Here is a 12,334-nt window from a genome sequence, read left to right on the forward strand (position 1 = left end):
TTCTCCAGCACCACAGCTCAAAGGCATCAATTCTCCTTCTATCCTCCCTAGTCATTGTCCAACTCTCTGATGCATAACAAGTGATTGCAAAGACCATAGCTACACACCTCTTATTCTGGAATGTTGTCATGCAAATCATATATTTCTTTTAAGCAGTTCTCTCCCTCATCTGTTTCAATGCAGATTATATTATTTATTACCTTTTTTCTTAGTTTCCTCCAACCTTGATGTTGTAACAGTGGCATTATGCAGTATTTGTCCTTTTGTGACTGAGATATTTCACTCAGCATAATGTCCTCCAGGATCACCCATGTTGTGTAATATTTTATTAGCTTCTTGTTTTTCAGTGCTATGTAGTGTTCCATCGTGTGAATATACTATATTTTTTCTATCCATTCATTTGTTGATGAGCATTTGGATTGCTTTGATCTCTTTGCTACTGTGAATATCACAGCAATAAACATGAGTGTGGATATTTCTGTTTGGGTGGCAGCTCTGGTTTCTTTAGGGTATATTCTTAGCGGTGCAATTGCTGGGTCAAATGGTATTTCAATTTCCAACTTTTTGAGAAAGAGCCATACTGCTTTCCAGAGTGGTTGCACCATTGCACCATTTTATACTCACAGTAGCAGTGAATAAGGGTTCCACTCTCTTGACAATCTTGTCAAAATTTGTTGTTTGCGGCTCTGTTGAACTTTGCTGTTGTTACTGGGGGGAGACAGTATTCTAATGGTTGTTATTTCCATCTCTCTGAGACATAGGGATTTTGAACATTTCTTCATGTGTTTGTCATCTAAATGTCTTGTTTGGTGAAGTTTCCATTCATATGCTGTGTTCACTTTGTGATCGGCCTGTTTATATTTCTTGTTGAGGTGCATGAGCATTCTAAAAAATTTAAGACATGAGTGCTTTATCAGGTATATAACCACCAAATCCCCCTCCCCCACAATCTGTGGCTTTCCTTTTTATCCTTTTGAAAAAGTTTTTGGATATGCATAGGGATTTGATTCTTAGGAAGTCCCATTCATCTATTTTTATCCTATTTATATTGTGGATTAAGGCTTCTAGAGTTCTTCCAAGCTTTTCTCTAATGAAGTTTATAGTCCTTGGTTTTACTCCTAAGTCTCAATACACTTTGAGTTGGTTTTAGTGTTTGGTGTGAGGTGTGGGTCTTGCTTGAGTTTTCTACATTTTGTTTTACAATTTTGCCAACACCATTTGTAAAAGAGGATTTTGTTTCCCCACTTAATTAATTTCATATCCTTGTCAAAAATCAGTTGACCATAGGTAGATGAGCTGATTACTGGATTCTCAATTCTATTCCATTGATCTGTATGTCTACCACTGTAACATGCTATCTTGACCATCACAGCTCTGTAGTAGGATGTGAGATCAGGGAGTGTGATGTCTCCTACCTTGTTTCTCTTTTTCAAGAGTGCTTGACCTATTTAGGGTCTCTTTCCATTCCAGATGAAATTGGAAATTGTCTTTCCATCTCATTGAAGTATGGAATTTGTATTGGGATTGCATTGAAAGTGTAGATTACTTTTGGTAGAATTGTCAGTTTTTTTAATTGAGGCAATTGTCTGTTTTCTGTATTGTCCTTACACTTTCTTTTCTTCTAGAGGCTGTAGGATTAGTGTACATAAAAAAAAAAAAACTCCAAAGACTCAGCAAAAAACTGTTAGAGTTAGGAGGCCAATTTAGTAGAGTGGCAGGATATAAGATCAATATGAAAAAAAAAAGCAGAGGGATTCCCCTACAATAACAAAGAGAATGCAGAGAAGGAAACTTAGAAAGCAGAACCATTTACAATGTTGTTGCTGTTGTTATGTGCCATCTAGTCACTTGTGACTCATAGCAATGCTATGTACAACAGCCCTAAACTGCTTTATCCTGTGCCAATCTTATTGTCTCTGATACACTTACCTGCATTACGCCAGTCACTGAACCAATCCATCTCATTGAGGGTCTTCCTCTCCTGCCCTGTTCCTCTATCCTCCCAAGCATGATGTCCCTTTCCAAGGACTGATCCCACCTTATAATATGACCAAAGTAAGTCAGAAGAAGCTTCAGAATTCTTGCCTCCAAGGAGCATTGTGGCTTTACCTCTCCAGGATGAACTTGTTTGTTCTCCTAGCAGTCCGTGATATATTCAGTACTCTTCTCCAGCACCACAGCTCAAAGGCATCAATTCTCCTTCTATCTTCCCTAGTCATTACCCAGTTTTCTGATGCATAACAAATACCTGAAAAGACCATGGCCTGTATCAGGCACACTTTAATCTCCAGACTGACATCGTTGCTTTTCCATACTTCAAAGAGGTCTCTGACAGCAATTAATCTTTTAATTTCCTAACTGCTGGTACCAAAAGTGTTGATTGTGGAGCCAAGCAAACTGAAGCTGTCAACAATCTCAATCTCTTTACCATCCATCATGATGCTGCTAGTAGGCCCAGTGGTGAAAATCTTTGTTTTCTTGATGTTGATATTGAAGGCTGCGGTCCTTGACCTTTTGCAGCAAATGCTTCTGGTCCTCATCTATTTCAGCAAGCAGGGTTGTGTTATCTGAATAATACAGATTGTTGGTGAATCTACCTCCAGTCCTGATGCCACATTTCTCCTCATAGAGGCCAGTCTCCTGGATAGTCTGTTCTGCACATAAATGGAAAAAATAATATGGAGATAGGACACATCCTTGGTGCACACCCCTTCCCAATTTTGAACCATGCAGTGTTTCCTTGCTCTGTTCTGATGACTGCCTTTTGGTCCAAGTATAGGTTTCACATAAGCACAATCAAGTGCTCTAGGATTCCCATTCTTCTCAGAGTCAGCAACAATTTGCTGTGATCCACACAGTTAATTGCCTTTGCATAGTCAATGAAACAAAGATAGACATTCCTCTGGTACTCCTTGCTTTCAGCCAAGATCCATCTAACATTAGCTACAATATGCCTCGTTCCATGGCCTCTTCAAAACCCAGCCTGCACTTCAGGCAGCTCTCTGTTGATGTGTTGTTCTAGTTGTTTTTGGATAATCTTCAGCAGAATCTTGCTTTCAGGTGGTATCAATGATATTATTCAATAATTTCCACTCTCTGTTGCATCACCTTTCTTTGGATCACCTTTCTTTGGGAACAAATATAGATCTCTTCAAGTAAGTTGGCCAAATGGTTGCAATATCCCACCACATATTGAGATACATAGGGTTGAACTTAACTAGAAAAGATCTATACAAAGAAAACTACAGAACATATCTGCAAGACACAATAAAAGGCCTAAAGAAATGAGAAAATGTGTCCTGTTTATGAATAGGTAGGCTCAATATTGTGAAAATGATATTCCTACCAAAAGCAATCTACATGTTCAATGCAATCCCAATCTAGATACCAAATTAAATTTTCAAGGAAATCAAAAGGAAAATCATCAAGTTTATTTAGAGAGAAAATAGACCCCAAACATGCAAAACACTTCTGAAAAACAAAAATGAAGTGGGGGGCATAGCACTCCCTGACCTCATAACATTATACAGTGGTAGTAACAAAAACAGCGTGGTACTGGTGCACAAACCAATGGAACAGAATTGAGAGTCAGGAAATAGTCCCAACTATCTATGGTCAACTGATAATTGACAAGGAAATAAAACCTATCAAATGGGGAAATGACAACCTCTTCAACAAATGATGCTGGCAAAACTGGACTTCCATCTCCAGAAAGCTGAATCAGGATCGACATCTCACACCATACTAAAAAAAAAAAAATCAACTCAAGGTGGACCAGAGATCTGATAGTCAAGCCTAAAACTACAAAGTTTATAACAGACAAACTGGGATCAGGCATAGAAGTCTCTACTGTATAAAAAGACTGCCAAATACAACCAGAAATGCGCAATCTGAAGAGGATAAAATTGATGAATGGGACCTTGTAAAGATCAAATCCCTGTGTACACAAAAACTTTTTCCAACATGGTGAAAAGAGAACCTACTAATTGGGAACAAATGTTTGATAATACCAGCTTAGACAAGAGTCTGAAAATGAAAGCTTACAGAATACTCCGGGGCCTCAATAAGAAAAAGACTGATAACCCAATTACAAAATGAGAAAAAGACATGGAAAGAATTTTCACAGAGGAAGCTACTCGAATGGACAACAGACATATGAAGAAATGCTCAAAATCACTGGCAATAAGAGGGAGAGAGGCAAATCAAAACCACAATGAGATACCATCTCACTGTGGTACTGGTGCACAAACCAATGGAACAGAATTGAGAGTCAGGAAATTTTATCAGAACAGCAAGTAATTAATGTTGGAGAGGATATGGCAAGATAGAAACTCTTACACATACATTATTGGTGAGATTGTACAATGGTACAACTTCTCTGGAAGGCAGTTTGGCATTTCCTCAAAAAGCTGAACACAGAAATTCCATATGACTCAGCTATTCCATTGCTTGGAATACACCCCAGAAAAATGATAATGTAAGCAAAGATAGAGACTTATACACCAATGTTCATAGCAGTGTTATTCACCATCACAAGAACATGGAAAGAGCCCAGATGTCCAATCACAATCAAATGGATTGAGAAATTATAGCGTGGCCGCCACATGACCCCAGAGGAGCGACAGCCCACCACTGTGTGTCCTCGCTGTGGCCTGCTGCCTCATAAACCCCCAGCAGCAGCACCCAAGCCCAGTTCCCCCGCCTCCCGGTGGTGGTGCCTCAGCCCCGTGCTCCCCCCGTAGCCCCAGACCCATGCTCTTGTGCCCCCCACCACATCCTTGTGCCCCCAACTACTCCCCCTCCCTCCCCTGCGGCAGCACCACAACCACATGCCTCCACCCTCGTCACAGCCCTGAGACCCCAGTGGCACCCCAGGGCCACTAGAGAGTCCTTAACGCCACAGAGACTGACCAACGTGGCGAGACATGGACAGTAGGATTTCAAATCAGAACGTTTGTTGGAGCAACTCTTTTCGGAGCTACAGGAACACAAAGCCATGCCTCGGATCCAGCCATTGCCTGAGGGCACCAGCTGAGCTGTTGTGTAACTGATCTGGCAGAAGAAAGGCTGATAGGATCCTGACTGGGTTTTCTGGGGCACTGCCGATTACCTGGGAGAGCAACCAAGGGTGAGTCCACTGGTGGGAACTTGGCCAAGCTCTCTTGGGCCACACCGACTGCCAAGGAATGAGCCAGCCAGTGGTAATCTGTCTGAACTTTTGTGGACACTGCAGACCAGCCAGAGGCAAGTGGGTCCGTAGGAATTAGACTTTGACTTTTCAGGTCCCGTTTGACCCAGGACCCTGCTTAGGCAGGGGCTGCTTTGTCAGGGCACCTGTGTAAGTGCCACTGGGCAGGGACTGCTAAGTGAAAATCACTGGGTGGGAGACGGACAGCTGGAATTTGAGTAGGGACAAAAATCGTGAGCACACTCAGCTGAGGTCCGAGTGAGGTCCCCCAAGTGTTTGAACTGCCCTTGTGATTGCCCCACCCCCGTGCCTGCCCCACCCCATTTGGCTCCACACCTGTGCCTACACATCTGGGCAATCAACTTGCTTTTAATTGGGAGTACCTTGACCTGTCTTACTAACAAGAGGCTGCTCTCATAGGCCCTGAACTGACATTTTCCTGAAGTCATAAGTTTAGAGAAACACACAAGTGGGGTAGCTGCCCAAATGATCACTAGGGCATTGTCTTCACATCAAGAACATATCAATGTCTTGGAGAAAGCAAGCTATCTCACACACTACACGAGAGCAAGCCAAGATGTCACCCCCAAAAGGTGACATAGTATCAAAGGATTTCCTGAAGCCAGAAAGTCTGATGGAACTTTTGACACAGAATTCAAAAGAAGAATGATTGAGTATATTCAGTGATAAAAGACAAACTTGAAGAATTACAGGATACTACAAACAAAAACCAGGAGGAGCTCAAAAAACAATCCAGAACAATGCAGAGAAAACAATCAAGGCATTAGCAGCACTGGAAAAACAAGAAGCCATGATCCAAAATATGAAGTCCAATGTTTCAGATGCTGTCAACATGATGGAGGGACACATGAGCAGAGCTGAAGAGATGGAACACAGAACCAGTGACATTGAAGACAGAATTGTCAGCACTGATCTGCTAGAGCAAAAAGCAGCCTCAAAAAAGAAGGAAAAAGAAGAAAACCTAAGAATAATGTGGGACACCATCAAGAGAAATAACATGTGCATCACTGAAATCCCAGAACAGGAAGAAGCAAGTAAAGACATTGAAAAAGTTGTGGAAGAATTACTAGAGGAAAATTTCCCAGACACAATGAAGAATGAGAGAAGATATATTTGAGAAATTATGGCATATTCACACAATGGAATACTATGCAGCATGCAGGAGTAATGATTTTGTGAATTACTACCTAACCTGGGAGGCACTAGAGAGCATTATGCTGAGTTAATTAACTCAGTTCCAGAAGAACAAATACTGTATAAAACCAGTATGTAGACTGAGTATGAGGATACAAAGTGGGGGCGGGGGAGAGTGGAAGTACAGGGGTGAGGATGTGCAGTGAGGGAGGATTAATCATGGGGTTACACTATTTGATGGGGGAGGCTGAGAAAAGTGGGAAGGATCTGGTGTGAAAAACAATATATTCAAATTTTGTAAATGAAAGAGTTTAAAAATAATGTAAAAGATAATGTATATGAATGTATGAAAAATAATGTTCATAAAAGATTGTATAAAACACAATGTATATGAATGAAACACTGTAAAAATATTATTATATGAAAATCAATAAAACAATTTTTAAAAAGACTTTAATACATGAAGAAATATTCAAAATAGCTAGCAATCAGAGAAATGCAAATTAAAACAACAATGAGATACCATCTCACTCCAGTAGCAGATAAAAACAACAAAGTTTAACAGCACAGTAAGCAATAAATGTTGGAGAGGATGTAGAGAAATTGGAACTCTTCTGCTTTGCTGATGGGATTTTAAAATGGTAAAACCACTCTGGAAGGCAAGTTGGCATTTCCTTTTCATCAGCTGATATTGTGGAACAACACTCAGGTCTTGATAACCAAATTGTCACTGGACAAGTACAGATTTTTCTATAGTCCAAAGAGAAGCTTTGAACAAGGAGAATCTAGTAAATAAAGAGGTATCTAATTGGGGGGGGGGGAAGCTGAACATAGAAATCCTATGTGACCCAGCTATTGCACTGTAAGGAATATACCTCAAGGAAATTAGAACTGAGACATGAGTTAAGATATGTACACCTATGTTCATAGCAGCATTATTCACAATATCAAGAAAATGAAAACAATCCAAATGCCCATCAGCAAATTAGTAGATTGAGAATTGTGATACATTCACAGAATGGAATACTATATGCATACTAAAGAGCAACAATTTTCTAAAATACTACATAACTGTTCCACAATCAGTGTGGCGTCAGGATTGGTGGAAGATCTATTAACAACATGCATTATGCAGATAACACAACCCTGCTTGCTGAAACTGAGGAGAGAACCTCATGCATTTGCTGCAGATGGTCAAGGACTACAGCCTTCAGTATGAACTGAGGCTCAATGTTAAGAAGACAAAGATTCTCATCACTGGACCAACTGGCAGCATCAGGATGGATGGCGAAGAGATTGAGATTGTTCACAGCTTCAGTTTGCTCGCCTCCACAGTCAACACTCTTGGCACCAGCAGCCAGGAAATCAAAAAACATATTGTAATGGGAAAGTCTGCTGTTAGGGACCTCTCTAAAGTACTCAAGAGCAATGGTGTGTCTCTGGAGATTAAGGTGCGTCTGATACAAGCCATGGTCTTTGCAATTATTTGTTATGCATCAGAGAGTTAGACAATGACAAGGGAGGATAGAAGGAGAATTGATGCCTTTGAGCTGTGGTGATAGAGAAGAGTATTGAATGTACCATGGACTGCCAAGAAAACAAACAGATTCGTCCTGGAGAGGGTTAAACTGGGCTACTCCTTGGAGGCAAGGATTCTGGGGCTTCGTCTGACATACTTTGGACATGTTGTAAGGAGGGAGAGGTCCATGGAGAGGGACATCATGCTTGGGAGGGTGGAGGGACGGCGCAGGAGGGGAAGACCCTCTATGAGGTGGATGGATTCAGTGACTGGGGTAATCGGGATGGGTGTGTCAGAGGCAGTGCCATTGGCACAGGATAGAGCAGGGTTTAGGGCTGTTGTACATAGAGTCACTATGAGTTGCAAGTGACTTGACGGCATACAACAACAACAACATCAACACAACAACAACTATATAACTTGGGAGAAACCAGAGAGCATTTTGCTGAGTGAAATATCTCAGTCACATAAAAACAAAAAAAAATGCATAAAGCCACTACTGTTAAAATATGAGGATGTTGTTGTGTTGTTGTTACGTGCCATCAAGTTGACTATGACTCATAGACAACACCCTATACACGATAGCTCTGAAGCCTGCTCTATCCTACTGACTCTGATGCAACTACCCCCATTATCCCAGTTATTGAACCAATCCATCTCATCCAGGGTCTTCCTCTCCTGTGTCCTTCTCTAAGGACTGGTGCCTCCTGGCCACATGCCCAAAGTATGTGAGATGGAGCTTCAAAATCTTTGCCTCCAAAGAGCAGCTTGTTCTCATCCTCTCCAGAACAGACCTGTTTATTCTCTTGGCAGTCCATGATATGTTAAATACTCTTCTCTAGAACCACAACACAAAGGCACTGATTCTTCTTCTGTCATCATCCTTAGTTATTATCCAAGTCTCCAATGCATAACAAATGATTGCAAAGACCATGGCCTGGATCAGGCACACCTTATTCTCTATACTGACATCATTGCTCTTTAGCACTTTGGAGAAGTCTTTGACAGCACACTGTCCCACAACAGTGTGTCTTTTTATTTCCTGACTGCTGGTGCCAAGAATGTTGTTTGTGGGACCAAGTAAGCTGAGATTGTTAACAATCTCAGTCTCTTCTCCATGTATCATGGTATTGTCAGTTAGCCCAGTGGTAAGAATCTACATCTCCTTGATATTGAACTTCTATCTACATTGAAAACTATAGTCCTTCACCTGCAGCAAATGCTTCAGATCCTCCTCAGTTTCAGCAAGCAGGGTTGTCATCTGCATGACTCAGGTTGATGATGAGTCTTCCTCCAATCCTGATGCCACATTCCTCCTCATAAAGCCCAGCCTCCCTAAAGATCTGTTCTACATATCCCATCAGATTGCTATTAGGCAGGCCATATCTTTCTTTGTGTTGGATCTCCCAGGGCTGTATTTCAATTTCTTGTGAATCCCTTGGCGTCTTGGTCCCTGTCCAGGGACACAAAGAACTTACACGTCCTGGCTGGCACACATCCAGAAGGGCTTAGACAGACCTCTTTCTAGCCAGGTACTCTATTCCTTACTGTAAGGTGAGAGTCAAGCTGGGGCCAGGGGCTATTCCACATCCTGTGTTCCACTTTACCATGTGCGGGGCAGCTGGAGGCAAGAGCTGTGAACTCAACTCAAGCACAGGATCAGCTCCTGCTTTCTCCCTTCTACCAGACTTCTGAGACAAATCCTAGATTTTACGTAATTTCATCAATAAATATGTCAGTATCTGTAAAGATTATGTGGAGCCATGGTGGTGTAAAAGGTGAAGTTTTAGGCTACTCTCTAAAAAGTTGGTGGTGTAAACCTACCAACCACTCTTTGGAGCCTCTACAGGCTCATAACCTAGTGGAGGAGGTCATGATTTGTAATTGACTCAAAACTAGGTTTTTATTTTAAAGGGTTTGAACTATAAAAATAACTCCCCCTATCCCTTTTAAAAATTCTATGAGAAATACCATATTGGGGAGGGAAAGGGTAGAAAAAAATCACAGAAATCCAATAGGTGATTCTTGATTCTCCAGGTTTACGTTTTGCTATACACCCTGTCTTCCCAGCATTTCCGTTTAAACTTCAGTTTAAGTCCCAGCCATTCTGATACTTCACTTTAAAACACTTTGTCATAACCTTACACAAGAAAGTTTTCCTTCAAGAATACACTAGATATGAACTTTGCAAGTGACCATGCAATGCCATTGTCACTCTGAAAACACAGCATCACCTCCTATGTTGTTAATATGGTCCCCCTGTCCAATTAAAACCACAGATAGTTGTAGCCATTTGTTTCAATTAGGACCCAAACAAGGGTTTCCTATGGAGACTAGCAGATGAAACTCATGACCTCATTCATAGTCTCTAGCTTGTGCCTCACATCCTTATATTTCATTTTCTAGTGATTTTCCCCTCCATGTTCCCTTTGCTGCTGCAGCCCCTAGAATGGCTTCCCTGGATTTTCTGCGAACTTGGAAGCCAGTTCTACTGTTGTTGTTGATGATGATGATGATGGTCATCGAGTCAAACACAACTCATAGCGACCCTATGAACAAAAGGCCTGAAGCCTTTCTGTAACTAACATTAGTTCTCCAAGTTCATGGTTTCCAGAGGCATATGGTTTAGGAAGTGGATACCACTCCTGCTTCAGTTCTACTAACCTTTATTATTTTAGCTCCTAATGTTTGGAAACCACACTGGAATCAGAAATCGTGGTGAAGTGCCAGACAGAAGCTGAGGTGTCAGAGATGCAGAGTACTTCAGGTTCACATGAAGAATGAATGTGGGCCTCCTATGGCTGGGTGTTTTTAGAACATGTTTAGGGCAGGGGCTATCTGACAGGTCACATGCAGGACCTGTGTGAGCCTGCTTGATGTCCTTCCAGTCCACCACCTCCCTGCCCAACACTGACATCCTCTCAGTGCCAAGACTGTGTCCTCCCAGGTCCCCATGAGTACTCACTTTTACATTCAACCCTTCTTCCAGGCAGCTCCTGGTTACCGTGTGGCCAAAATGATTATCAAGCAGGTCATATCCATTGGCTGTGTCATCAACTATGACCCCATTGTAGGTGACAGGCTCAAAGTAATCTTCTTTGAGCACTACCATGTGTCCCTGGCTGAGAAACGTATGCAGAGGCCTTCACTAGACCTGCACTACCTAAGGATGAGGCAGCTTGAGCTGGAGGGCGTGTCCACTCAGTGCAGCTGGGCCTCAGCTAGCACAGCATGTCTAGGTGAAAGGGCTCCATCTGCCCAGCACCTGACTTCCAGAGGGAAAATGGGGCTGCAGTCAGCCGTGCCTCTTCTCCTTCCCACAGTTGTACTTGGTTTTTCTGCCCCTCCACATTGCTTCCTGATCCTGGAGTCTTAGCTCCTTTGTTGGTATGCTATGCCTCTGGCTAGTGGTGTGTGGCCCTCTTTCTGCCCTGTATGAAGTTCTCTCCTACCATTGGCCTGACTGCTCAGAGGTGCATTGTTCTTTCACACTCTGTAGAGCTTGCTTTCTAAAGGTTCTGCAGATTGTTGCCTAGAGTTTAGGGTTGTACTTGCCACATAGTTACAGGTCCTGGATATCCTGGGTCTATATTGTTTCCCTCAAGTCAATCCCTGAGCACACACACATCCCACCCAGGTGCTCTTCCACACTGGAAGCTTCTGAGGTCCAGCAGCACAGCAGAGTGCCCTGACAGTGCTAGGTTCTACCCTGCACTGCCTATGCTGTCCTCTGGCCTTTGTGTGCCAGGCAGAGTGGTGTCACTGGTGCTGCTTCCTGAGCCACTTCACACCAAGGAGGCACGCTTCATGCCATGGCCATATTTGTGAGTGTAGTGGGCAGGGGCTGACAAGAACTTTGGTGCTATTGATTAGTCATTTGCTGATCTTTTAAGAACAGTGTCTCATGTGGTTCTCTCAGCTGCCTGGAATGCCCTCACTCCTCATGTTGGGACAGCTGACTGCTATAGTTTTTAGACTTAATCATCTTAATCTCTTGACACCTGTAGAGTTACCTTGTGATTGCTGGCCTCATTCCCATAGGATTCTTTAGCCCCAAGGATGAAAGACACCAGGGCCTTGTCTTCCTCTAGGCCAGCCTTGTCCCGTTTTGATAAAGGGGCTGACTCTGACCTCCAGGTTAGGTACAATGAGGGAGCTGAAGATGAACTGAGGGGGTGCAGAGCAGACAGTCCAGCCTATGTGACCCTGGGCAAGAACAGCCAGTCCTTGGTTGATGGAATTGGTGTAGGGGTGGGCCTAATAGTGTTATGGCAGAAAATGCGAGAATTAAACACTTAGCCGATATTGGAGATTGTTGTTGTTGTTATGTGCCGTCGAGTTGTTTGCGACTCGTAGCGACCCTATGCACAACAGCCCTAAACCCTGCTCTATCCTGCACCAACCGCACTGCCTCTGACACACCCATCCCGATTACCCCAGTCACCGAATCAATCCATCTCATAGAGGGTCTT

The 12,334-nt window shown here is 42.7% G+C and overlaps 1 protein-coding gene across 1 annotated transcript in view; it reads left to right on the plus strand.

The window, feature by feature from the left end:
* PYGB (phosphorylase, glycogen; brain) overlaps window positions 1–12,334 on the plus strand; it is an 81,516-nt gene that overhangs the window by 59,508 nt on the left and 9,674 nt on the right. Inside the window, 1 exon segment of the mRNA XM_006903670.1 lies at window positions 10,852–10,993. Within this exon segment, the coding sequence (XP_006903732.1) occupies window positions 10,852–10,993 (142 nt within the window).

The sequence above is a fragment of the Elephantulus edwardii genome, unplaced genomic scaffold, assembly GCF_000299155.1.
Source record: "Elephantulus edwardii isolate Elephantulus edwardi_28Jun2011 unplaced genomic scaffold, EleEdw1.0 scaffold00417, whole genome shotgun sequence".
NCBI lineage: Eukaryota > Metazoa > Chordata > Mammalia > Macroscelidea > Macroscelididae > Elephantulus > Elephantulus edwardii.